This window comes from Ascaphus truei, chromosome 16 (genome assembly GCF_040206685.1).
Source record: "Ascaphus truei isolate aAscTru1 chromosome 16, aAscTru1.hap1, whole genome shotgun sequence".
Classification (NCBI taxonomy): Eukaryota; Metazoa; Chordata; class Amphibia; order Anura; family Ascaphidae; genus Ascaphus; species Ascaphus truei.
In genome coordinates this window covers 36,560,959-36,588,547 of record NC_134498.1, presented here as the reverse complement: position 1 = coordinate 36,588,547, position 27,589 = coordinate 36,560,959, and the positions used below count along the sequence as shown (strand labels likewise).

Genomic DNA, 27,589 nt, shown 5'->3' with positions numbered 1-27,589 from the left:
AGGCGGAGCCTGTAAAGGGCGGTCCGATACCTGTTGGGAGAGCAGAGCCACTTGATCCGTTAAGGCCTGTATTTGTTGGTATATGGCCGTCATCATAGAGTCCACAGTCTGGTCTGCGTCTTGTGGGCTCGACATAATGTTACGCCGGTGCTGCCCGCAGACCAGACCCGTTCCTTTCACTGAGGTGAGGAACGTATAGAAGCACGCACCCGCAGCAAAGGGAGCGTGTCCGGAGTGTGGTGATTTTGGCGTTGCCAGGCCAGGTGTATTTCGCTAGCAATACTTGCCGGTACCGGTGTAGAAATGCCGTTGTCGTTGCCGTTAGCCAAGGTCTGGGATTGGAGAATACTGGAAGGTCGTTTGTCCAAGCAGGGGTCTAGAGCCAGAGAGAGACGTCCGCCAAGCCAAGTCGTAACCTGAGTGAATGAGAGAGAAAACGCCAGAGTAGTAATCCAAGTGAAAACTATGTCGAGCAATGAATGATAGGAAGGACTGGCATTATAAAGTGTGGCTGACCAATCAGAAGTGAAGGCAGACCTGGAGGACTGCGTGGAGCCATCCTGGATAGGTTCCCTTGATTGGCAGGCAGGTGAGGACTCTTGTCTTGATAGGAGATCATATTTCTGTATTGGGGGCGGGTCTTCACTGCCAGAGCAGTGAATAAATTAACTTCGCCCGGCGCGCGCTGTTCAGGCGCGCGCCCGAGCAACATGGCGGCCGCGTGAGGTACTGCTGGAAACCGGGGACGCCGAGGACGACGGGGAACCCCCAGAACCGACGGAGGTGAGTGGCGCTGGCGAGAGGTGCGCGCCACGGCAGCAGGAGGGAATATATCAGCAGAGGAACCAGGGCGCGGGTGCCGCGATCCCTGATTCCTCACATGTATACACGTGTGTGTGTATACACGTGTGTGTGTATACACGTGTGTGTGTGTATACATTGTGTGTGTGTATACATTGTGTGTGTGTATATATTGTGTGTGTGTATACATTTGTGTGTGTGTATACATTGTGTGTGTGTATACATTTGTGTGTGTGTATACATGTGTGTGTGTATACATGTGTGTGTGTGTGTATACATGTGTGTGTATACATGTGTGTGTGTGTATACATGTGTGTGTATACATGTGTGTGTGTGTGTATACATGTGTGTGTGTATACATGATGTGTATGTATACGTGTGTGTGTATACATGTGTGTGTGTGTGTATGTGTACGTGTGTGTGTATGACTCCTTGTGTGTGTGTGTGTGTACGTGTACATGTGTGTGAGTATACGTGTACATGTGTGTGTGTGTGTACGTGTCTACGTGTACGTGTGTGTGCCTACGTGCGTGTGTGTGTGTGTGTCTACGTGTGTGTGTGTCTACGTGTGTGTGTGTCTACGTGTGTGTCTACGTGTGTGTCTGTGTCTACGTGTGTGTGTGTGTGTCTACGTGTGTGTGTGCCTACATGTGTGTGCGTGTCTACGTGTGTCTGCGTGTCTACGTGTGTCTGCGTGTCTACGTGTGCCTGCGTGTCTACATGTGCCTGCGTGTATACGTGTGTCTGCATGTCTGCGTGTATACGTGTGTCAACGTGTGCCTGTGTGTATACGTGTGTGTGTATATGTGTGTGTCTACGTGTGTGTCTACATGTGTGTCTATATGTGTGTGTATATGTGTGTCTACGTGTGTGTGTGTGTGTATACGTGTGTGTGTGTATACGTGTGCCTACGTGTGTGTGTGTATACGTGTGTCTACGTGTGTGTATACGTGTGTTTATATGTGTGTCTGTGTGTGTCTGTGTGTATACGTGTGTCTGTGTGTATACGTGTGTCTGTGTGTCTGTGTGTATACGTGTGTCTGTGTGTATACGTGTGTCTGTGTGTATACGTGTGTCTGTGTGTATACGTGTGTCTGTGTGTATACGTGTGTCTGTATGGGTATGTGTGTGTCTACGTGTGTGTGTGTCTACGTGTGTGTGTGTGTACGTGTGTGTGTGTACGTGTGTGTGTGTCTGTGTACGTGTGTGTGTCTGTGTACGCGTGTGTGTCTGTGTACGCGTGTGTGTGTGTCTGTGAACGTGTGTGTGTGTGACTACATGTGTGTGTACATGTGTGTGTGTACATGTGTGTGTCTACATGTGTGTGTGTGTGTGTCTACATGTGTGTGTGTGTGTGTCTCTGTGTATGTATATATATATATGCAAATATAGCTGTATGCTCATCTGCATGTCTTAGGCAGGTCTGCAACCCCGCCTATATATATATATTTATATTTATGTATAGAGATATATATAGTGTGTGTACGGAGGGATCAGGCTGGAGATGAAGGAATGTGTGTGTGGGGGGGGGGGGGAGCTGCTTACCTTGCAGTCGGCAGCATCTTCCTCATGCAGGCCGGGAGACGGACCCTGCAGTCATCTGGTACGGAGGGGCAGGGATCGGACGGGAGCCGGATAGAGGGCATGTGGAGGGGGGGGGGGGGAAGCTGCAGGGAGAGCAGCACGGGGCATGTGGAGGGGGGAGGGGGGAGAGCAGCATGGGGCATGTGGAGGGGGGAGGGGGGAGAGCAGCACGGGGCATGTGGAGGGGGGAGAGCAGCACAGGGCATGTGGAGGGGGGTGAGCAGCACGGGGCATGTGGAGGGGGAGTGAGCAGCACGGGGCATGTGGAGGGGGAGTGAGCAGCACGGGGCATGTGGAGGGGGAGTGAGCAGCACGGGGCATGTGGAGGGGGGAGGGGGAGTGAGCAGCACGGGGCATGTGGAGGGGGAGTGAGCAGCACGGGGCATGTGGAGGGGGGAGGGGAAGTGAGCAGCACGGGGCATATGGAGGGGGTAGGGGGAGTGAGCAGCACGGGGCATGTGGAGGGGGAGGGAGCAGCACGGGGCATGTGGAGGGGGGAGGGGGAGTGAGCAGCACGGGGCATGTGGAGGGGGAGGGGGAGTGAGCAGCACGGGGCATGTGTGGGGTCCCTCCTGCAGGGCGGGAGCCCCCCCGCTGCCCTCCGGCTCGAGGTGAGGTGGCGGTGCCGAGGAGCGTTGCAGGCGGCGCCGGGGAGGCTGGGCTTTGCTGTGAGGGGGGGTGGGAGAGGTGAGGCGGTGCCGAGGAGCGTGCGGCGAGGCCCGTGGGTATGCTGCGGCCGCTCCCACGTGGATGTGAGGCGGGAGGCAGCGTGTTGTGGCCGCTCCCCCGCTGTGTCCCGGGCGCTCGCTCCGCTTCCCCGCTGACTGTAGCGGCGCCGGGGTGTGAGCTTGGGGTGGGGGGATGAGCTTGGGGGGGGGGGGGGGGTGAGGTGTGTGTGTGTGTGACACTGTGTGTGTGTGTGTGTGTGTGTGACACTGTGTGTCCTTTGGCCCGTCACTCCGCCTCAGGCCAATGAGAGGTGTGCGGGGGCGGCCCAAGGAACCAATGAGATTTCCCCTAGGGACACCGGACATCCAGACAGGCATACAGTGCTTTCACTAATATAGTATAAAGATGTGTATGTGTGTGTATATATATATATATATACACCATAATACTGAGTTAAGTTATGGTGAGTAAAAAAAGTGACAAAAACCCTCCACAGGAAAGCAAATATGCAAATATAACTGTATGCTCATCTGCATGTCTTAGGCAGGTCTGCAACCCCGCCTTTCCCCATTATCACCCAGCATACAGCACTTCCACTGCAGCAAGGGATTCTGGGAAATGACATGCAAATGAGCACACAGTGTCACTTTTTGCCTCAATAACCATTTTTAACATGGTTCCCTATAGGCTTAAGCTTGCTGCATGGTCACAGCTTTGAGCACAGCCAGGGTTAAGGTGCATACCCAGAAAACCACCCACAGACAGCCGTTTCGACCTTGATGGGTCTCATCAGTGTGGGGTTGATTTTACTGGGAATGCAAGAGAGGCTATGGGATAGGCTAAACCATAATACTGAGTTAAGTTATGGTGAGTAAAAAAAGTGACAAAAACCCTCCACAGGAAAGCAAATATGCAAATATAACTGTATGCTCATCTACATGTCTTAGGCAGGTCTGCAACCCCGCCTTTCCCCATTATCACCCAGCATACAGCACTTCCACTGCAGCAAGGGATTCTGGGAAATGACATGCAAATGAGCACACAGTGTCACTTTTTGCCTCAATAACCATTCTTAACATGGTTCCCTATAGGCTTAAGCTTGCTGCATGGTCACAGAATCCCTTGCTGCAGTGGAAGTGCTGTATGCTGGGTGATAATGGGGAAAGGCGGGGAGGACTTGCAGAACTGATCATTTTTCATAGGAGGGAAAACACTAAAATGTAAACAGTAATCACAGAGAGCACTCCCTAAATAAAACTTATCAACTGGTAACTGGTGTGTTTATAATTTCTAAATAAACCATTAAAGAAAACATTTCCCCTTTTTGCCACAAGTAACACATAGGATTGTCTGTTTTTAAGTAAACAGGACATACCATCGGTCTAGCAAAATGAATAACCCATATTTAACACCGGACAGATTACTTGGCGATGGCGTTCAAACGTGTTAGTGCAATGTGTACAGTCTCTGGCATTTGTTTGTCACTTTGTTTCTTGTACCGAACATATGCAAAGGTTCTGTTCCTCCCCGCAAAATAAGGGCACCGTGCTCTCGGTCTGTTCGGTTACCAAAGACTCTTCTTTGAAGCATATTCAGGGTACAGGATGTGAATGCCCAGAGCCTTTCAAGATGTATTCTTCAACATGATCTCTCCTTTAGTTCTATGTGTAATTACTTTTACCAGGGATCATAATGATAAAAAAAAGGTGCATAAATCAAAACACAAGTGTAAGGACATCAAATATTACAATACACGAGTCCTTTGAAGTCTTGTCTACACTATCCCTATAATATTTCTTTTAAATGACTTTAGAGCATGGTAATCAGTATCGGTAAAGTGGAAAATGTGTCCCACGATTGTTTTCGTCCATGTATCTATCTGTTTTGTTTTGTGTTTGTATAGCACAGGGGTGGCCAACTCCAGTCCCCAAGGGCGGACCAACAGGTCAGGTGTTTAGGATATCCCTGCTTCAGCACAGGTGGCTCAGTCTTTGAGTCCCAGGGGTGGCGCTGGGGGACAGGAGGTGGCCACCCTGGGACAGCGCCTCCTTATCAAGCCTCTTCTTCCTCCGTCAGATATAATGTAACAAGCTACTGCGTAAAACAGTGCAGACTAAGGCTGCGGCCAGGCAGGGAGTAAGCACGCTGGCGCTCGTGCGCGGTGACGTCACGCGCTCTGTTGGGCCGGGCGATTTATGGCCAGCTAGGTGTGCCCGCGGGTGGGTGGGGTATCGGGGGGGTGCTGCCATGACGTCACGGAGCTGGCATTGGGCGAACCGCTCACGTGACGCACCAGCGAGCGGCATAATCAAATTTGCTTGCCTCTGCAAGCAGCTAAGCGCCATGCATGCGCAGGCGCTCACGCTAGCCACACACATTGTAGCAATGTGTTTCATCACGGCCAGCACGAGCGCGCCCGCTCATTATCACCCTGGATGAAGCCTAAGGCCCCGGACATGTTTGGCGCTTGCTTGCGGAAGCGTGCTGACGCGCGCTCCCGCTCAGCACTGAGCCCCTACAGCCGCAATTAGAGCGGCTTTAGTAGGGGCTCACCTGCGCTTCCACGCGCTTGCGGAAGCGCAGGTCTTAGGGGAATTTTAAATTCCCCCGCTTGCCGGCGAGACAGGCCGGTCACGTGAGCGGTTCGCCCAATTAGGGCGAACCAGCTCCGTGACGTCACTGGCCCGCCCCCGGCCAGTGACGCGCCCGCCCCCGGCCCACTCCCTGACGGCTGCTGACAGCGCGTGTGGTAAGCAACCGCAAGGCCAGGGAAAGCACCCGCTTTCCCTGCGCCTCAGCGCGCCTCAGCACGCCAGCAGGGACCATGGACTCGGCCTAATACTGAGCACTACTCACAGGCTACAAGTTTGAAAGCAGGGAGATGTTAAAAAACAGACGGCAGTAATGTTTATAATGGCAGCTGCCGGCTGGGAGAAACCAATTTATTAGACTAACATGGTTTAGAGAAGAAAAGGGCATTGAGGACAGCTTAATTGTGGTCGATTTTCTTGGGCACTTAAGTATTTTTGTACAGTACACTGTGTTTAAAGTACAGTCCCACTTTGAGTACCAATATTGTTTGGTAATCAAAGTATATTGAAGTATATTCCACTTTCCTTATGTTGTTTTATCAATTGAAGTCAGGACATTTTATAATAATAATAATAACTTTATTTCATTTTCCCAATGGGACGCAAAGTGCTTCACAATTACAGTACAGTGCGTGGTACGCAGCACATAGGAATGTTACAGACAACATATTGTATATATACAAATACGGTAGCCTTCCCTCTCCCCCTAACTCCCCATCTTTTTTTGTATACCCCCCCCCCACATACCCTGTGAAACAATTAATAAAAATGTAAGTAAAAAAAAAAATACTATTGCACACACAAGTCCCTGCCCGGATGAGCTTACAATCTATGTTATTTGGTGCTTGAGGCACAGGGAGATAAAGTGACTTGCCCAAGGTCACCAGTAATTGAACCAGGTTCCCCTGCTGCAAGCTCAGTGCTATTTGTTTACAGTCAGTGTCTTTACTCACTGAGCCGCTTCTCCCATTAGGCCATTTCATTTACATTGTTCATACAGTCTAGCTGTTTTGAACATATTGAAAGCAAATGTGTGTGCCAAATGTGATAGCTATTTGTGACAGAAAAAAAGTGAGATGGTAAAAAAGAGCAGGTCATATCAAAAAGGTGAAGTGGAGGCCAACTCCAGTCCACAAGGGTCACCAATAGGTCAGGATTTCAGGATATCCCTGCTTCAGCACAGGTGGCTCAATCTGTGGCCCTTGAGGACTGGAGTTGGCCACCCCCCTGCTCTATAGAGAAAACAATTTGAAGGAACATTTACAGTATATGCGAGTTATTCTGACAATCAATTAAATTGTAATCTCCCAATACCTGTGGCAGGCTGTGTGTTCCGTATTGTATGTCTTTATTTATATAGCACCAAAAGTGTACTCAGCGCTTCACAAAGAATACAGTACAGGGAATTATAATTATACAATAAGTGTAGCAAAATCAGACAATAGGAAAGGAAATCCCTGCCCCAAAGAGCTTACAATCTAAGAGGTTTAATGGGAAACTTACAGAGACATCAGGTGAGGGAGTAAGTGCTGTAGATGGCAGTGCTTGGTCACAATGGGTGGTTGGAGTGACCGAGTGTGGGACAATTGGGAGTGCAGGCTATTGGGATACTTGATTTGTAGGGTGAGATTTAAGGCTGGTCAGTGTTAAATGAAAAGGTTAACACCCTTTACAGGGGAAGACATGGCAGGGACGCATGAGTGAGATCAGGTGTGTATGTCTGACTTCAGGCTATGGGGAGATCCCCAGCCGTGGGAAGGAGTAGATAGAGGGTGTCAATAGAGGATTTGCGTGGGTGTTTTTAATTGAGAGGTATAGAAGTTGTTGGGAGAGGGGTGTATAAATAATGGTGCAGTGGGGAAGTTGGAGAGAACAGAGACATTCACAAAGGAGTGAGGAAACAGTAAACAGAAAAAGCAGTAGGGAGGGCATAGTGAGATGCAGGAGGAGAGACTTCACAGGTAACTGAGGATAAAAATGAACAAATAATCACAGATGTTAAAAGAGAATGTGTCACAGTTGCAAAGTTGTAATGCAGAGTCCAGATCTTCCTCCAATCTTCACCTCCAATTTCAACTCCAAAATAAACTCTTGTAGACACTTATGATGTGACTCTTTTGATGTTACACAGCCAAGTTAGGCTAAGGCCCCGCTCCCAGAGTCAGCGCACCCGCACTGCAGACAGGCGGGGCGCTGACATACACAGACCGCGATATGCGGTCTGTAGGGAGCGGGAGGTGGGCGGGAGTGGGAGGTTTGAGCGGGAGGGGGGGCGTGGCTTGAGCGGAGGGACCCGCTACTCTCCCCCCCCCTCCCTCCACGGCTCGGGTAAGTAAAGCAACACACAGATGCAGGCACTCATACACAGACAGAGGCAGGCACTCACGCACTCAGGCACACACATACATACACACACACACACAGACAGAGGCAGGCACTCACGCACTCAGGCACACACATACATACACACACACACACACACAGACAGAGGCAGGCACTCACGCACTCAGACACACACACAGACAGGCACTCACGCTGCTTTCATTCCACACTCCTCCCCGCTCCCCGAAGCCTCTCCTCCTCCCGAAGCCTCCCCTTCCCATTGGCTCACAGCCACACCACGTGACGCGTCAACGCTAGGGAACACCATTCTCTTGTATCCCATAGCGGCTGACGCGCCACAGCGTGTAGGGGGGACTGGCTCCGCAGGATTCCCCTGCTGGTGGGGAACTTGCGTGTGGCCGCCCGCGCCACCGAGCGCAACGGGACCGAGGCCTTACACTGACTTAAGTACCCTAATCACATGCATTTGACTAACACTTAAGGGAGGGTTTTTGCCTAATCAACTCAGACACACCAAATAGTTAATTAGATTATCAATTCTCTCTCAATTGATTGGAGTCAGCATACAGACACATACCTGTTTGGAGAAATTAATCAGAATATTAGTCCAGATATTCAGAATGCATCCATGATTAAAGATAAAGAAGGAAAACATCAAGAGATGGTTCACTCCAAAATGAACTCTTGTAGACACTTTCCGTCTTCTATTAACGGAACCTTCATATGGATGTGTGTGCGCTGCCCACGTCCACATGAAGGTTTCAGGTGTGAGTGTGTAGCGGAAATACTTTTTACATATGTACCATGTTTGCATTATTATTATTATTATCATTGTTTATTTGTAGAGCACCAACATATTCTGCAGAACAGTACAATGGGGACACCAATTGGTAATTACATAAACAGTTGCATACAATACAAATAAGGACAGACATGCACAGACAGATAATGAGGTAATGAGGGCCCTGCTGGTGAGAGCTTACAAGCTGGAGGGAATGAGGGACAATGTTGAATCAAAACGGTAAAGTGGCTGCTCGTTGTGGGATGGAGTCAGGGCCGGCTTAATGGCGGTTCCATAGGTGCCTCTGCACTGTGCCCCGCACATACAGAGGCCCGTTCTCTTCCCCACAACAATTAAACCGATTGCCAGTGTAAGTCTATCTTACCTTGTGCAGCGGCATCTCCTCCTACAGCGTCCCGTCATCACGGCGTCAAATGGCACCACGTTGCCATGAACCCGTGACATGGCGTCGCGTTGCTGTGACAACGTGACACCATATGGCGCCATGATTTCATGATGCCATGACGTCTGAAGAGGAGTTGCCGCGCTGGACCAGGCAAAAGCCTGTGCACCGAGCCCCGCAAAAGACCAAGCAGCCCTGGATGGAGTATACTTCAGGTTGGAGTATACTTCAGGTTGTCCAACCAGACAGCTGATCCTATTAGTGTTTGAGAGTGAGGATGTCAGGGAGTGTTTCATAGCGTGGAGATTGGTCCAGCCGCATAGCTGATCCCAATGGGATTGGAGGGGAAAGGGGGTGGGGGAGTTGAATGTTAGAGTTATGCCAGATAGACTTCCTTGAAATGTGAGTTTTCAAATGTCTGAAAGCTGGGGGAGAGTCTGATGGTACATGGCAGGGAATTCCAGAGGAGGCAGCACGGGAGAAGTCTTGTAGCTGGGAGTGAGAGGAAGTGATAAGGCGGATGTGGTGGGCAGAACATAGAGGGCATTTAGGGATATATTTGGGGCTGAGATGTAAGGGGACAATGTCGTTGAGAGCTTTGTAAGTCATTACGAGGGGTTTGAATGTGATTCTACAGCATATGAGAAGCAATTTTAGGGATTTGCATAGTGAAGCAGCAGAAGTGGAGCGGTGAGTGAGGTAGATGAACCAGGCAGCAGGGTTTTAGATGGATTGGAGTTGGGACAGGAGGACCAGGGGAATGCCAGTGAGGACAAGATTGCAGTAGTTAAGGCGGGACAAGATGAGTGAGTGAATTAGGATTTTAGTTGCATCATGAGTAGGAAAAGGGCATATCCTGTCGATATTTCGGAGTTGGAGACAACAGGACTTTGTGAGGGACTGAAAGTGAGGAATGAAGGAGAGATCAGAGTCAAAGATGACTCCTAGACCGCGGTTGAGGTGTTTATGAGATTCGGGTGTTATTGACAGTGTGCGAGAGTTTGGGTGTAGGGGTGGCAATGGATGAGGGAAAGCGTATTAGTTCTGTTTTGGACATGTTAAGCTTCAGGCAGCGGTGAGACACCCAGGAGGAGATAGCGGAGAGACAAGTGGTGACACGGGATAGGAGAGAGGGGGAGAGGTACAGGGAGTAGAGGTAAATTTGTGTGTCGTCGGCATAGAGATGATACTTAAAGCCAAAAGATTGTATTAGTTCACCAACAGAAGAAGGTGTAGAGTGAGAGGACAGAGCCATGTGGGACCCGAACAGAGCGAGGGAGTGAAGAGAAGGAAACAGTAGAGTGGTTGGATAGTTAGGATGTGGACCAGGCTGCATCATGGAGGCCAATGGAGTAGAGTGTGTTCAGGAGAAGCGGGTGATCAACAGTGTGGAAGGCAGCAGAGAGATACAGAAGAATTAGTAAGGCAATAATTAGTAATTGCATTGTATTTTTAATGGTTTCCCCATCTAATGCCAAGGAGGCATTGTTTAGTGCAGACAATGCATTATCACATATCCCTTTCTTGTGTGAGTGTTATTTTAAAGCGTGATGTTAATCACTCTAGTGTAGGAGTCTGTGTAGCATTTTACAGTCTAAGGGCCAGATTCATTAAGTTCCGTTAGGCTCATTAATGTGACATTAACCTCATTTAATGGCTGTTAATCATAACACAGTATTCACTCAAACACAAGGCGATGATAACGATGTCTTACTCCTGTACAAAGAGTAGCATTATTTTGAATGCCTGTTTTTTTCTTAACGAGGTGCTAATGAGCTTTAAGGGGTGGTCATCCTATATTTACTAAACCGTTAAGAGGAAAAAGGTGCGTAAATCTGCAACAGTACAAATCTCTTCATCACCCCCTACTTTTTTTTTTTTTTTTAACATTGCAGCTGAGGAAAACAGGCCAGGTTTATCCTGCTCCAGAAGAGACCACAGGGACTGTCAATGAATCTCGGTGCTTTCCAGTACAATAAATGACTTCACAAATTCACTTCTAACTCTTTAGAAAAAATATACTTCTATTGTACCATATAACCACTTTGTATAACATTTCTCTTACTCTCCCTCTCTGTGAATGATCAATCTCTCTCCACTTCTCTCTCTGTGCTGATCTCTCTCCCCTTCTCTCTGTGCTGATCTCTATCCCCTTCTCTCTGTGCTGATCTCTCCACTTCTCTCTCTGTGCTGATCTCTCTCTCTCCCGATCTTTCTCTCCTCTCTCTGTACTGATCTTTTTCTCCTCTCTCTGTACTGATCTTTCTCTCCTCTCTCTGTACTGATCTATATCCCCCCCCCTCTCTCTCCCTTTGTTGATCTCTCCCCCAGTCTCTGTGCTGAACTTTCTTTCCCCCTCCCTCTCCCTGTACTGATCTCTCTCACCCTTCCTCTCCCGGTGCTGATCTCTCTCGCCCTCGCTCTCTCTGAACCGATCTATTTTCCTGTGTGTGCTTATCGCTCTCCATCCCTCCCACTCTCCCGCTCACTGACTCTCTCTCTGTTCCCCCCTTTCTCTCTCCCTCACTCTCACTGTCCCCCCCTCTCTCTCAATTTGTCTCTCCCATCTCAGCTCTCCTACTTCTCCTGTAATTCTCTCATCAGCCTGCAGCTCCGCTCCTGTTTTAGGCGGGGATTATTGTCCCTGCGCGGCCGCGTGAGAACGAGCGCGCCGCCGCGCGCACTCCTGCAGCCCAAGCGATTTGTGAACTTGCCTGCAGGAGATCGTAGGCGCATTGTGGGGGCGTGGCGGACGCGTCATGAAGCTGGTTCGCCCTCATTGGCTGAACCAGGTCACGTGCGCTGACGTCCCACGGCAGCCACCTGAAAATACTAAATTTGTTGTATTACCAAAACGCGGCCGCGTCAACGCGCCTGTCCGCCTGTAGACGCGCAGGCGCGGGGGTAGGTCTCATAAGATAATAAAGCAGAGTGCTTGCCGGGTGTGCGTACACAAGTGTGTGCACACCGCGACGCCGGCACCATAACCTGGGCCTACGTCCTGCCCCCGTATGCTCATGCCGCGGGCCAAAAGTTGGAAGGGACCAGGGAAAGAGAGGTTTGGGGCCGTAGGCGAAGTCTCGGCGGGCCGCCTGTTGCCCACCAGTAATCTATAGGGAATGAGGGAACGTGGTGTAGCTCAGCTGATTGAATTAAGGTTTGAGGGTGGGGACGTTAGGGGGTGTTACATAGCATGGAGATTGGTCTAGCCACCTGTGCTGAAGCTGGGCTGTCCTGAATCCCTGACCTGTTGGGGGACTGGGTGGGGGAGGTGGGGCGGGGAAGGGAGCTTGGGGACTGGAGTTGACCACCCCTGGGTTATACAGAAGACATTGAGACATCTCCTGAAACTAATAAAAGAAACCAGAAAGCACATCACACACATTCAAGGCTAGGAGGAGCTAACCGTTTTGCCATTTAAGTTGACATATCACTAGGTTATACCTCTGCCATTCTTCTTATTGGTTTTGAGTGTAATGTCCAGTGAAATGTGTTTTTTCTTTAACAGCGACACATTAAACATATCCCATAGGCCATAGTGAAATCAGCGGCCACATGGGGTACATATGGTTTATTAAAAAAAATATATCTCTGCAGCATTAAAGAAATATGATCTGTTAGGGTTGGAACAAAACATAAAATGTTCTTTGTAGATGTCAGGAAACAGCATGTTTTCAGTGTAACATCTTTTAGCTCTTACAGGAAGAGGTGACAAGCCCTTGAATACCCAGCGGGAGCTGCTGAAATACTCACTTCAATTTCCCCAACTTTCAGGCGATCCTACGTCCCTAATAAAATCCTTGCAGTGTGTCCGTATTATAACATTTTCACCTTCTTTTAATGAACCCAACTTTCAATGCATCCATTAAGATGAAGATAAATTTGTTTAAATGCGTAAATGTGTGTTATGGGAACTGCTTCCAAATCCACAGTAGGGAGTTTCCCAGAAACAGAGAATTTAATGACAATTTAAGGTTTTTTTTTTTTTACAGTGTTGGACACATCCTGTATTTTGTTACTAAAACAATTCTCAGAAATATTTGCCTTTGATTGAATCCATGCATTGTTAAACAATATTTTGAAACTTTGCCTTGGCCATAAAACGGGAGAAAGTTACAAGAAAATCTGTAGAACAAAATGTCAGGGTTTACTGTGGTGGGATTCTGTCACCCCCTAGTAGGGTCACTGGCTCTGCACATCTTTAACCCAGGCAGTGCTGAAAAGCGGTGTAATACGGCAGGCATAAGTTTATAGGAGTAAGGGCCGGTGCTATCACTAGGCGACTAGGGTGGCACACTTTTGGGGGTGGCAGCAGAGGGGGAGGATGGCGGGTGGCAGCGGGAGAAGAGGACAGAGGAGGAGGACAGCGGGAGGTGGAGGGGGAAAAGGAGGACAGCAGGAGCGGAGCAGGGCAGCAGAAGAGGGAGATGGCGGGTGGTTGCGGCAGAAGAGGACGGAGGACCACGGGAGCGGAGCAGGGCAGCAGAGGAGGAAGATCGCGGGCGGCGGCAGGAGATGAGGACTGAGCACATGGGAGCGGATCAGGGTGGCAGAGGAGTAGTGCACCCCAACGGTCCAACACTGAATTCTTTACTGACTTCCTGTGTCTGCCGCTGCTACAGCTCAGCTCCTCCCCGACTGTCCTCCTGTGCCGCCCTGGTCCGCTCACATGGTCTTCTTCTCCCACAGCTGCCCGCTTCTTCTTCCTCTGCTGCCCTGCTCCTGCCATTCTCCATCCTCTTCCCCTGATGCCACCCGCCATCCTCCATCTCTGCTACCCTGCTCCACTGAGGCCAGTTAGGTGAGAGGAGGTTGAGGAGGGGGTAGAAGAAGAGAGAGGGTCAGAAGGAGAAGGAGGGTGTGAGAGAGGAAGAGGAGAATGAGTGGGGTGAGAGGAAAAGGAGAAGGAGGGGGTGAGAGAGGAAGAGGAGAAGGAGGGGGATGAGAGAGGAAAAGGAGAAAGAGGAAGGTGAGAGAGAGGAGGAGGGGGTGAGAGAGGAAGGGGAGAAGGTGCGGGTGAGAGGAGGGGCAAAGGAAAGTGATTGAGGAGGGGGGTGGTGATTAAGGAGTCAGAGGGGTTGAGAGGAAGAGTGAGAGGGGAGTGAAACGAGAGAGGATAAGGAGCTGGGTGAGAGAAAATGGGGCTATAATTAAATAAACTGAAAGTCTGTGCAGGGCTGAAGGTTCACCTAGGATGCTGAATACCCTTGCACTGGCCCTGATAGGGGGGGGGCATATTAAAATGGACATGAAGCAAAAGGTAACACTGCAGCCTGATTTGCATCTCATTTCCCAGAATCCCTGGCTGCAGTGGAAGCACTGTATGCTAAGAGATAATGGCGAAAAGCAGAGTTGCAGACCTGAGATGTGAATGTGCTCAGAAGTGATATTTTTATTTACTGTCACCCCCTAAAAACTTTAACATGTCACCTACAGACAAGCTTTTTCATAATGGCTTATTAAAGTGGGTCTTGGAAGGTAGTCACTTTCATTCTCCACCATAGAGGTCTTATTACTTTCCATGGAGTCTTCATTTATTTTTTTATTAAAACGACACCTTTAAATGTTATTTAATTGGTTCATGAACCTGAGGTGACCATAAGGCACGCATGTACCAGTCACTCCATAGAGACAGTATCTTATAATGGGGATCTTCTGGTGAGATACTGTACTGTAGTCAGAATTATTCAATTAAAATATTATTGGTGTTTTATCCAGAATCTTTCAATCTCATTTATTATTGAAGGGTCTCTAAAAGGTTAGTACCACCTACATCTTGAATGACAGGTTGCAAGTTGAGCAGCTTTGTACATAGGAATTTTTACAGACACTGTCCCTGCCCAGATGAGCCTCCAATCTATGTTTTTCGTGCCTGAGGCACAGGGAGGTAAACTGCCCCCAAGGTCACAAGGAATTGACACCAGGAATCGAACCAGGTTCCTATGATACAAAATCCAAAAAACTGTGCGATTCTCAGAAACAGTTGACAGACACATTGGTATTGCAACCTCATAAAGCTAACATGTAGTGCCCCTAAGGTATCCTTTTGTAATGTATGACCAGGTATGTAAACCAATGATGCTTTTCTGAAAAAACCCACAGTCCACTGTAGTAAGGTGCCCAAAGGTGCCAGCGTGAAGATAAACAAATCATACCTTACTTCAGTCATCTCAGGAAATTCTGTTATGCTGTGTGATGTTCACAGAAGGACTCGCATTACAGTGCAGCGTCCAAATTTAATTCCCATTGGTCCTGGGGCACTCTTGTGTGCAATCCGCTAGGAGAGTAGTCTGAATGCAAATAGAGAAATAAAAGGGCAGAGCACGACCAAAAGGTTAGCTGTGAAAAAGTAGAGAGGTGTGTTCCCATAGGTATAAAATATCATTTTAATAAATCGTAGTAAAAAACGGAGGCAAGTTACCCAGGTATACGCGTTTCACGCCGAAGCACTTTATCAAGGTAAAACTATATATGTATCCTATGATACAAACTCAGTGTTATTGTCAGTGACCATCAGTGTCTCTACTCACAGAGCCGCTCCTTCTCCCTAGCTGCATGACCTAGAACCCGTCATTTAATCAGTCACTGTAGAGTTAGGTTTCTATAAGTTAGGAGACCATGATGGCTGTTTATTCCCCTCTGGGTGATGTCACCCCTGATAGTCAGTGTTACAACCTGTTGGTATGTACAGTATACCCTTATCCTTTAATGACGCTGTTGCTTCAATGTCTTTAGCTATTAAAAGGAATGTCTACTCAACGGCGAAAAACTGCTGGTAGAAAAACGCAGGAGGAGGAGGAGGAATCGGAAAGTGGTGACTGTGACGATGAAGATGAATGTGACGGTGGTTCTGGACAAAGTGTACTAAGACTTAGGAATCAGTTGCGTTTTGTACCAGGTAAGACAGAAAAAAGTTAACCCCGTCAAATGAAGTAATTGAAGTCACTGGAATGAAACTGTATTATGTGGCTTTAATTGACAGACATGGAAAGGTTACATTAAATTGTTTTTATATAGTTGTTATTCAGGAGGTGTCAAGACCACTTTTGTTAAATTTAGAGTTCCTATGAAATAAGGAAGAAGAAGAAGAAGATTATTTGGGGGAGGTCCTGTTATAAAAGAAAACTTTAATTTTTAATGTCTGGATTGGAGAGGGCCAGAAGGATGTGAAGAAGTGGTCATTCTTAAATCAAAGCCCATGATTTCAAAGGCTCAATGACTTGAAGGTAGAGGTTTCCAGAGGAGGTAGTGAACGAAACAGGACCAACAGTACTGGCAACCCTTACCTTACTACCATTCTTCCAGTCATCTTAAGTCTATCTCAAATGAAGGCCGAGCAGAATACAGCTGTCTGAAGTGAGATGAGGGGGTGCTAGGGAAAGAGTTGGACTGCCATGTCCAGGGGAGTAGATGTGAACCCCTATTATCACATGGGGTTGGAATTGGGAGGATGGGGCACCAGATTATGGACCACAAGACACCTCTCAATGCCAGAGGACACCTTCTAGCCCATTCAAGTCATTAAAAGATGTCTTCCAGCACCAAACGATTTCTGGCAGTCTACTTCATGTCTTGAGAGGGTGGGTGCTATCCAGTGAACTCAGAAGTACAGTTATCCCCTTTGGGCAGTAGTAAATAGAAACATTACTGTGAGTTTGTCCCAGTGTCACGATAAAGCCACATAGGTGTTGAATATTGTGTGCAATATGGAAACCAGGGGATTAACCTTCTTCTGTAAATATGTTTAGGTTCTGCCTGGCCTAGGGGCCTGTGTCATCAAAGCTTTGGTTTCATTCGTAGGCCCATGTAATAAAGTAATCAGCGGAATAGTTTATGTTTTTTCAGTAACCAATGTTATATTAAAATGACAGCTAGGGATAGGGTAACATTCTGCATGCACCCAGATCTGAGTGATGTTATCCTCTACAAATAATAATCACTTAAAACCAGACTCCAAGGTGTTACCCGGGGGTTAGTATATCTTTCATTATTACAGGCAAGTAGGATTAAAATAATAGTTTATGTTCTGTACAACTTTTTGTGATGATATGCTCAAATACGTGAACTGTGAATTTACAAGAATGTCACAATGTAAACATTTATAGAATACCGCTATGACAGGTACTTAATCTCACCCTCAAGGTTTCAAAGAACCTAATCACATATGTGTATGTACAGGGTGTTACCATCAATATGATGACCCTGGTATCATGTTTTTGTTAATTACTGGGGAGAGTTATTGAGGTTTTTTTTATACTCTCAATTTAAAATTGAAATAAAGTAACTCTCCCCCTCTCAGACCTCAGGTCATGAAAGTGTCCCTGATAAAGGGAAAGTGACAAACAACTGTCAAGACAAAACCCCTACAGTCCCGTCAAAGGATCTGGAGTCTCTCACACATCAAATAGTTTGAGGGTATAAAGATTCTGGTCTGAGATTCCCATTTCGAGATGCAACTGGGGGGGTGGGGGGGGTACACTCTGTGTGTGAACCTCATATCTTTAACCTGTGACCTTCTGGGACAGGAGTGGCCAGTTCCAGCCCTCAAGGGCCATCAACAGGTCATGTTTTAAGGATATTCCTGCTTCAGCACAGGTGACTCAATCAGTTCTTTTGTAATCTTCTTTTTTTTCTTTTTCTAAACTAGCACGCTAACACCCTTTTGTTATATTAAATTGAAAAAATGCATAAGTACTATATTTGAGCTCTAATTAAACCTGCATACCGTTATTATTACTATTATTATTTATAACACCCCAACATATGCCGTTGCGCTGTACAATAGGGTTGGAAGACGAAAACAATAACATAACAAACATACATTGTTACAGTAGGTAAGGAGTGCCCTGCCCCATGGAGCTTACAATATAAGGCAGGGAAAGTGGAAACATAATGCATAGCGGGTTAGAAAATTGGTGTGTGCCGGATAACTGCTTGTTAATGATAGGAGATGGGGAAGAAGTAAGTGGGATGATGTGGAAGTAGAGCTGTGAGAGCAGATCATGTGCGAAGATGGAAAGTCTTCAATTACCCAAGGCCAATAACAGAGCAGCTGTAACGGCAGCAGACGGCGACACCCTTTGGCCGCCCTTCGGCTGACACCTTTGGTGTGACTCAATGGTTGCCTTCTTTTTTAGATACGTTTTGCTACGTTATTTTTTTTTTTGGGTGATTTGTATATTCTTCTGAGGGACAAGGTACACTAGGTGTTAATAAATCCCTTGTATGCATGTATGTATATCTTTATTTATTTAGCGAAATCAATGTACATAGCGCTTCACAGCAGCAATACACGTGACCTAATAATATAAATAACAAACAGCACAAATAACACATAATGGGAAGAAGCGCTTCAGACATAAAAGTAACATTGAGGAAAAGGAGTCCCTGCCACGAAGAGCTTGCAATCTAATTAAAGTATTCGTGTTGGAGGCCACGTAATTGGGGTGTTATGCGAAAGGGTGTAAGCTCATTTTAGTGCACGTGGTAGAGGTGAGAGAGAAAAAGGGCGGCCGGTGTGAGGTTAACCTGTCTCACAGACATACTGACGTGTGTGGGACCAACAATTTCATTTTTTTAATCAATTATTTGCACGGGTGGAAAATCAACAAGAGAAGCTCAGGAATCCTATTCCCCATTCTGCCACGTGAAATGCCTCTTTCTCCAGAACTCCAGTCTATCTCTGTAGCATAGTAGAGGTAACACAACCACGCTCGCTATGCTATAAGCACCGTACCATGTTAATGGGAATCTAGCATGTGTGGTTGAGAGTCAAACATCCGCATTAAAGGAGCAATCCAAGCAATATCCTACATGTGTTGTTAAATAAATCAGCTCGGTAGTATTAGATACTTGCGGCATTTTTTTATTTTATTATTACTCAACTCTTAATTCCATTTGTAATGAGTTTTAATATACAAAGCAACCTTTGATTTCTATAGCAGGTTTTAGCCCACCTCCCCAGCAGTGCAAGATCTTTGCAATACTTTCCTATTTGTGATAATGTGTTGCCAATGCTCCCAGCAGTTTGAGCTGTAAAATGTAACAATAAATAATGTTACCTTAGTAATATAAGAATACATTGTAGCTGCTGAGTTACACTGACTGAACAATTGATTTGAAACTGAAAGGCCGCCACGTAGTGAACCCTCGGGGAGCAGTATCTTTGCTGATCGATCACGGGAGAACAAGTCGATGGGCAACGTAGGTAATACGTTTTCAATAAAGGTAATCAAAGGCTGCATATATTAAAATAAAGAATGTTTTTGTTTTACGTGCTGCTTGGAGTGCCTCTTTAAACAAGTACTGGTAACTCCGAGAACTCAGCTGAACTCTTCCAGGGGTTGAGGGAGTTACAAAGTAGATCCTCTTGGGGTTAAAGATGCTGAGTGATCCCACCAGAGGACAGCTGCAAAATCCCACAGCCGCAACGCCCTGCAACCCTGCAGCGGCCGTTCAATAATGTCCCTAACAGGCAGATTGTTACACTTACCGTGTAACCTTCCTTGCAACAGCTAAGCGACACCTTCCGTACCAGATGTCACTAATGTGTGTGTAGTCGGGAAAGCTAGGGAGCAAAAGCATTTACAAAGGCATTTCGGGGGTCTTGCAGGATTGATTTATCCGCTGCCGTATTGAGTGTAACCTTTGTTTCCCCATTTCTAACAACCCAGTAAAAAGCAGAGGGCGGCTTACATTTTAATGATTTAAGCATACTTGTAAACTGTCAAGTCTAAAAGTTTGTAAGTGACTATAAACATATGCTAGTGAGCTGTATATGCTAATAAATTCATTATTATGTTACCCTAGTGAAAAACAAGGCATGGAGGCATTTTTATGACGTTTTTTTATGATTTGTCACATCTGCAATGTATTATTGAGTATCCAGGACAGATTATCTGTGCAAGTTAAAAAAAGAAGTAAGCTAGGATATAATTAATATCCCTGCAGAAAATATATTGCCTGTGTGAACTTGAATATATCTCTCTTAATATGAACACCAGGAGATTGTTCATCTAAGTGTTATCATAAAGGAGTATCATATTTTATTTTAATGAGATTCTTACATTTTCCCAAATTATTTTGTTTGATAATATGATTTTTGTTACTTCCTCTGTAACCTCCAACATGACAAAAATACACAGTAAAAAGTTCAAGAGAATATATAAGTCTTTTACTGCGAATTTTTGTCATATTGGATGTAGCATTGGGCTTCTCTTGTTGTATACATTTGCCACGCTCAATAGCTCTCCTTTTTGACACTTCTATACATATATATTTTGTGGGGTCTCAGGGGTTCCCAAAAAGAGCTTGCTGGGGTTTTGTGTGTTTTGTTCCTCTGTAATCTTTAAGCAGCAAAACATGTGAAATGTTATATATTAAAAAAAAATAATCAGTTCTATAGTATTAGATAAGTGACTGTTTTTTAATTTTTTTATTATTCAATTTATTGCCTTTTAAAATGCATTTTAAAGCATCCTTTAATTTATATAGCACGTTTTAGCCCACCTCCCAAGCAGTGACGGATTTAGTTTTTTGCCGCCTCTAGGCTGGGGGGCAGGTCCTCCTCAGCGTACGACGTCACATTGTCATGGCGCCATGACAACGTGGCGTCATCTGACGGATGCTACAAGAGGAGGGCCTGCTACGGATAAGGTGAAACACATACACTAACACAAACAAGTTGTCTCCCCAAAAAAATGGCTGCCCCCTAAAAAATTGCCACTCTAGGTTATATCCTTCTCAGCCCTATGGGAAATTCGTCTCTGCTAAGTGCAAGATCTTTGCAACACTTTCCTGTTTGTGATAACGCGTTGCAAATGTTCCCAGCAGTTTGGTATTGAAAGCACTGAGCAACATCGATTGATCCAAATCAATGACCTTTGGGTGTTCTGGGCTGAAAAATTGCATTTTCATAGACATCTTTTCACTTTGGCGGCTAAAAATCAGCGAGGCTGACTCCTAACGAGTGAAACGCCAAAGTGGAGTTGCTTTGGGGTCCCCCTTTGGTTTAGGTTCCTAAAAAAAAAAATCTCACAGGCACGGATTGCTGCTTTCCTGCAGCAAAACATGTGAAATGTTATATTTTATAAATCTGTTCTGTAGTACAGTATTAGATAATTGTGACCGTTTTTTTTTGTTTTGTTTTTATTCAACTCTTATTGCCATTTTTTATGAGTTTTAATATACTGAACATCCTTTGATTTCTATAGCAGGTTCTAACTCACCTCCCCAGCAGTGCAAGATCTTTGTAACCCTTTTCTGTTTGGGATAATTTGTTGCAAATATTCCCAGCAGTTTGTGCTGCAAACTGTAACAGTAGATAATGTTACCTTAGTAATATAAGAGGGCATTGTAGTTTCTGAATTACACTGACTGAAGCAGCCATTATGTTAGGCACACAATCAGGATTTTCACACATTTATAACAGGAGCACCAAACAGTTGCCAGCTTAAGTACGAATGGACATTAAACATTGTTACATGCTTTCCATATCAAAATAATAAGAAAAGTTGGAAAGTAGTATTGCTGCTTTAATTATTCTGTTTTAAATCTGGTTGATTGATTGGGTGGTCCATATTTACTAAGCGGGGCTCCTTCATAAGACACCTTCTGGTGGTTTTAGACACCCTAGGGTCCAATAAACTGAATGAACTGCAAAGTGAATTCTGGAGCTGTAAAATATCCCCCTGGGGTTTGAAGGTGTCTTCTGGTGCTGGTATGTGTCTTCTGATGTTGTAAGGTGTCTTCTGGTGTTGGAAAGTGTCTTCTGGTGTTGGAAAGTGTCTTCTGGTGTTGGAATGTGTCTTGTGGTGTTGGAATGTGTCTTGTGGTGTTGGAATGTGTCTTGTGGTGTTGGAAGGTGCCTTGTGGGGTTGGAAGGTGTCTTGTGGGGTTGGAAGGTGTCTTGTGGGGTTGGAAAGTGTCTTGTGGGGTTGGAAGGTGTCTTCTGGGGTTGGAAGGTGTCTTGTGGAGTAGTAGTGGTGTTAGGCACCCTATGACCCCAATTACACGAGCTATAAGGTATCATCTGGGGTTCTAAGGTGCCTTGGGGTTGGAAGGTGCCTTGGGGTTGGAAGGTGCCTTGGGGTTGGAAGGTGCCTTGGGGTTGGAAGGTGTCTTTGGGGTTGGAAGGTGTCTTTGGGGTTGGAAGTTGCCTTGGGGTTGCAAGGTGTCTTCTGGGGTTGGAAGGTGCCTTGGGGTTGGAAGGTGCCTTGGGGTTGGAAGGTGTCTTTTGGGGTTGGAAGGTGTGGAAGGTGTCTTTTGGGGTTGTTTTATCAAGTACATCCTGGGGCCTCTGAATGGGGAAGTGTTTGTCAGTCAAGTGTTTATTTTTTCCCTTATCCCACTGTGTCCTTATCAGAGGCAATAAAGATGAGGGGGGGAGGGGGACTCTGGCTGTACAAGCACTCGCTGATCACACAGTGACATCACACAGTGACATCACACAGAAGGGAGCAGCCAGAGGAAATCACACCCCTCCCAAATCTCACTTAAAAAAATGAATTAAAAATACTTATGTGTCACATTTGGGTAAATAATGTATCAATTTTACCCTTTAAACATATCACTGTAATTGGTTGACTTTGGTCCTAGGAGAGATTGCTCCTATAAATGGTTCCATTGCGATCAAGGATTATACACAAGGTTTGGGTTACACTATCCCACCCCAATAAAGAAACAGAATGCTAAGTAGTTCAGAGTACGGGTACTTCACTCTACTGTTCCAAACCATGGAGAGATGTTTCTAACCAATACATAGTTAGAATATATTAGTAACCGGCAAACCGTGTGCATTGCATGCCCGTCTCCCATCAAAGGAGCTAAAACGCTACTGATAAAACAATACTATTAGTATAATAATACTACAATCAAATACTTTTTGGAGGTCTCACATTCAAATTCAAACTTTCTTTGTTCTAAATACATACAGATGTAGCTCTACTTACCGTCTCCAGTGGCGTGGCCGCAAATGTGAAAGTCCACGGTGCCAGAGACGGTGTCTGCCGTGGTACCGCTGGGCGGTGTCCATGATTCCGAATGGGACCCCCCACAGCATTAATCCACCGGTGTCAGATTCCGAATGGGACCCCCCACAGTATTAATCCACCGGTGAACATTTACCGCGGGTGGCAGCGGCACCGAAGACCGTTTGGTTAGCTACATCTGCAGGTATAATAAAAAGTGACAGTACAAACCTTTAACAATATTATTATTATTAATAATAATAATAATCATAATTGAAGCCAAGAAATTCCTGGTAGATTAATCTCGGGCGGGTTTTTCCGTGAGCCACCATAATATAGGAATTGAAGAAAAGAGCAGCGTTAAACATGTCATCTATAATATTTTATTGAAATAAAATCATAGTTTCAGTGATTTCAACAAGACTTTGATTCTTGCCCTAATAATACCTTTGTACAGACCTGTTGTGCAAACCAGGGCTATCCTGGGTAAACTGGCATGAATAAATAATGTACCTATGCATTTGGAGCCCTTTGGATTTCTTGGCACCTTGAGCTGTTGCTTGGACATCTAGAAATATGGAGGGCTCCAAGGACCACAGCTACTAACGCCAACATCCAACTCGTATCTTGTGGGGGGGGGGGGGGGCCGTCCCGAGGAGTGCAGATCACTACTCTCAATAGCCCAATGTGTGCCAAGGTATCCCAAGCCAGAAGTACTTCAGTGTCACTTAACTTAAAATGTAGGTGTGGCTCAGGGGCGTAGCTATAGCCTGGGCAAAGCCCGGGGGTCCGCGCTCTTGGGGGGTCCACACTCTTGGGATCGCTCTCTTGGGGGGCCCGCTCTCCCCCCCGCCTGTCGGCGGCCCATCTGTCTCTCTTCGGATAGAGTCAGGCTCGGGAGGAGAGCGGAGGATGCCGGCTGCGTAGTGCGGAGCTGATCGCCGAACGGAAGGAGGGCGGACTTCCTGCGTAACCACTTCCGGGCAGCAGGTGGCGCTGCAAAGCACTCCAGAGCTGCTCCTCTATGCATCTCCCGGTTCTGTGTGTCTCTGTGTTGGTAAGTGTGTATGTCTGTCTTGGTAAATGTGTGTGTTGGTGTGTGTATATTTGTAATGCATATGTGTGTTTCATGCATTATGTGCCTGTATATGTTGCATATTTTGTGGGGTTTTTTATATGTTGAATATAAATGTGTATTTGTATATGGTATGTGTGTGTTACACTAATGTTGCATGTTTGTTTGGTATGTGTATATGGTGCAGTATTTGTGTGTGTGTGTGTGTGTGTGTGTGTATATGGGAGGGGAGGGAGGAGAGAGACAATTGGGTGGAGAGATAGGATGGGGAGAGGAGAGATGATGATGATGAAGAGGGGGAGAGATGATGAAGGTTGATGACGAGGAGGGATGGGGAGAGATGAGGGATGATGAGATAGAGCAGGGGAGTGCAATCTTTTTCTCCTGCGCCCCTCTGCCGGCTGTCCCACTCCCCGCGCTCCCCCCTCCCCTTACCTTGTTTCCGGCATGGCAACGCGTCTCCAGAAGCCATCTGGACCATGGTAAGTGAATTTTACAGAGGCCGTCGCCACTTACCTGGCATTTAATTTAAGTGCCTTCGGGAAGCGCACGGGGCCTCTTTAAACCCCGCGCCCCCCGCAGATAATCTCGTGCGCACCCCTGAAATAGAGGATCAGGGAGAGGATGGGAGGGAGAAAAAATTCTACTCAGTATTAATATTAATGGGGCCTGCAAATGTTTGCTACGCCACTGGTGTGACTGACACTTTTTAAATACCTGGACTAAAGTAGACCTAATCAGAAAGTGTGGAACCAAGTAACAAACGTACTCTATCATATGTGCATCATTCCTGAGGTGTCTAACAACAGTAGATACATTTTAAAGGAGTAATGTTAAGTTTAACTCGACGTACGGCAGACAGACTTATAATGTGTCGCTGGCCCATGTCAGGTAGGGTTCCATGTGGAAGAATCTGACCATTACCCCTTAGCCCCCTTATCAAGGCCAGAGTTGCTTTGCAGTTGCAGTCATGTATTAGTCTTGTCGTAGTCTATTGATGTATTGTTCTGCTACTGTGGCGATCTTTAAACAAATAAATAACGTTAATGTTAATAGTCAGGAGCAATAATTGATTGTTTCAGGACAGTTATTTGATTCTGTTGGCTCTGGTCACTGTGGCGTAAGGCAGGGGTGCTAAGCCCCCCCCCCTCCACCCCTCCATCAGGTCAAGTTTTCAGGATATCCCTGCTTCAGCACAGGTGGCTCAATCAGTCCCTGCTTCAGCACAGGGGGCTCAATCACTGGCTCTGTCCTTGATTGAGCCACCTGTGCTGAAGTTGGGATATCCTGGAAACCTGACTTGTTTGGGGGGGGGGGGGAGGGGGGAGCTTGAGGATTGGAGTTGAGCATCCCTGGCAAAAAGGCATTTGCAAAAATATGCAATTCACCTGCCAAATCTCCATGGACCATATTCTTCCCAACACCACAATATCATCCCCAGGACAGCAAATGACTTGTCTTCTTCCACCCATGAAACGAAGACAAATATTTGACTTCCGCAACTTTCTTTTTGGGAGGTAAAATCTAGAAAAAGGGAATATATATATATATATATACACACAAAAAAGAGGGGCATTTGAAACAGATACAGTCCAGGTGGTGCTTGGTAACGGACTGACACGATAACCTGACAGAGAGAGCTGGGTCCTTTGTACTATTTCAGCAGGCTTACAAAGAGAGGTTTGTCTGCAACCTGGATAACCATATAGTGTGCTGATTGACGTGGTATAAGGCGGGCCTCATTTTCAAGGGCGACTTATCTTCTACTAATGCTTTGGTACGAGTAAGTTGATTGACATGACTCATAAAAAGAATGTAGTAATTGCACTGTGGCATACCTAGATATCTTTTCTCTTATACCCGATTCCACTTTCATCATCCAGAAAACATTTTTGTAAAGCAAAGCAGATGCCAAGAGCAGCGCTGGGAAGGAGGGATTGTATTAGCATGAGCTGAATGATGTAGGATGAACCTGTTGTCTTGCCCTTGCGTTTATTTTCCCATGTGTATTCTCTCAGTGCCTGCTAGGCCTGAATTCTCTTTGAAATAACTCTTGGAGGCCATGGACGATGATCCAGACGCGGGTTCAGGGCCATTGGCGTGATTACCGCCCGGGCATGTCCTGGGGGCCCCAACTCTGGTGGAGGAGGGGGGCGGGGCTGAATGGAGTCCCGACTCGTGCTGTAACCCCCTCCCCCGCCCCCTAAGTGGTTACAGAGGCTCCCGAGCTCTTACCCACAGCAATGAAACTGATTGCCGGGGGAAGAGAGCTGGGCCTCTGTAAGAGAGCCGCCCTTCTCTGTTGACGCTTCAAAGTCATGTGATGCTGCGTTGTCATGGCGACGCGACATCACATGGTGATGCATTGCCCTGACAACATGCTATCACGTGGTGCAGCGACGTCATGATGTTGCGAGACAAGGGCCGGCAGGTAAGTGAAGTGCCCGGTGACCCCTTACGCTGAAGTTACGCCACTGTTCAGGGCTCCCCTTGTATCTTCCTTTGCCTCATATAAATTAGTCTCCAACAGGTCAGGTTTTTGGGGTATCCCAGCTTCAGCACAGGTGGCTCAATCAGTCCCTGCTTCGACTGAGGCTCTGATTGAGCCACCTGTGCTGAAGCTGGGATATCCTGAACACCTAACATGTTGGTGTTGGGGGGGGTGGGGGCTGAGGACTGGAGTTGGCCTCAAGCCTCTCTCGGGAAAACAAGCCATTATTTGCAAGAGATAATGCCGGATTTTACCTGAAATTAACATGAAAGATGTAAAATCCCCACACGTGCCAAAGTGACTCATTCCAGTAACATGTTTACGGGTCTCATCCGGGTCATTAACATCCTTTTTACCCACATCTGACACCTTCAAGTATTTATTTTTTAAATTCAAGTTAGACTTGTGAGAGGTTTGATTTCCCCACCTCCCCTTATCTTGATTGGTTTCTTTGATAAGGACAGGGGGGGGGAATAAGGGGAAGGAACACAGTGGATCGGCAAACCCTTCCCCAATCGGAGGCCCCTAAGAAATCCAACTGTCTGACCATGTGGGATTGCACACAGAGTGGCAACGCTGCGATCAGCCGCTTGGAACATATGGAGTAAGAGCCTTGGGGAGAGATTACATACAGCAATAGCAAGAGTTAGTAAGAGATTTTAGGTGGAACGTATTATAATGTTATATATCACATGTGGTACATGTGGCTGTCAATTAATTCCTTTTATCATCTCGGAGCTGATAAAAGCAAGGTCTGTTATCTGCTTAACGTTAGCAACCAAGAGAACAAGACAGCAACGATAAGGCTGTTTTTACTTGTTATTTCACTTGTCATTTTGCAAAGCAATTTTTAAATAGAGACTTTAATGCAGGGTTGCTCAACT

At 46.5% G+C, this 27,589-nt stretch overlaps 1 protein-coding gene across 1 annotated transcript in view; it reads left to right on the top strand.

Annotated features, from left to right (window-relative positions):
- GPC3 (glypican 3) overlaps positions 1–27,589 on the top strand; it is a 294,690-nt gene that overhangs the window by 191,642 nt on the left and 75,459 nt on the right. The window contains exon 7 of the mRNA XM_075573174.1: positions 15,908–16,070. Coding sequence (XP_075429289.1) covers positions 15,908–16,070 — 163 coding nt within the window. The remainder of the gene's footprint in view (positions 1–15,907; positions 16,071–27,589) is intronic.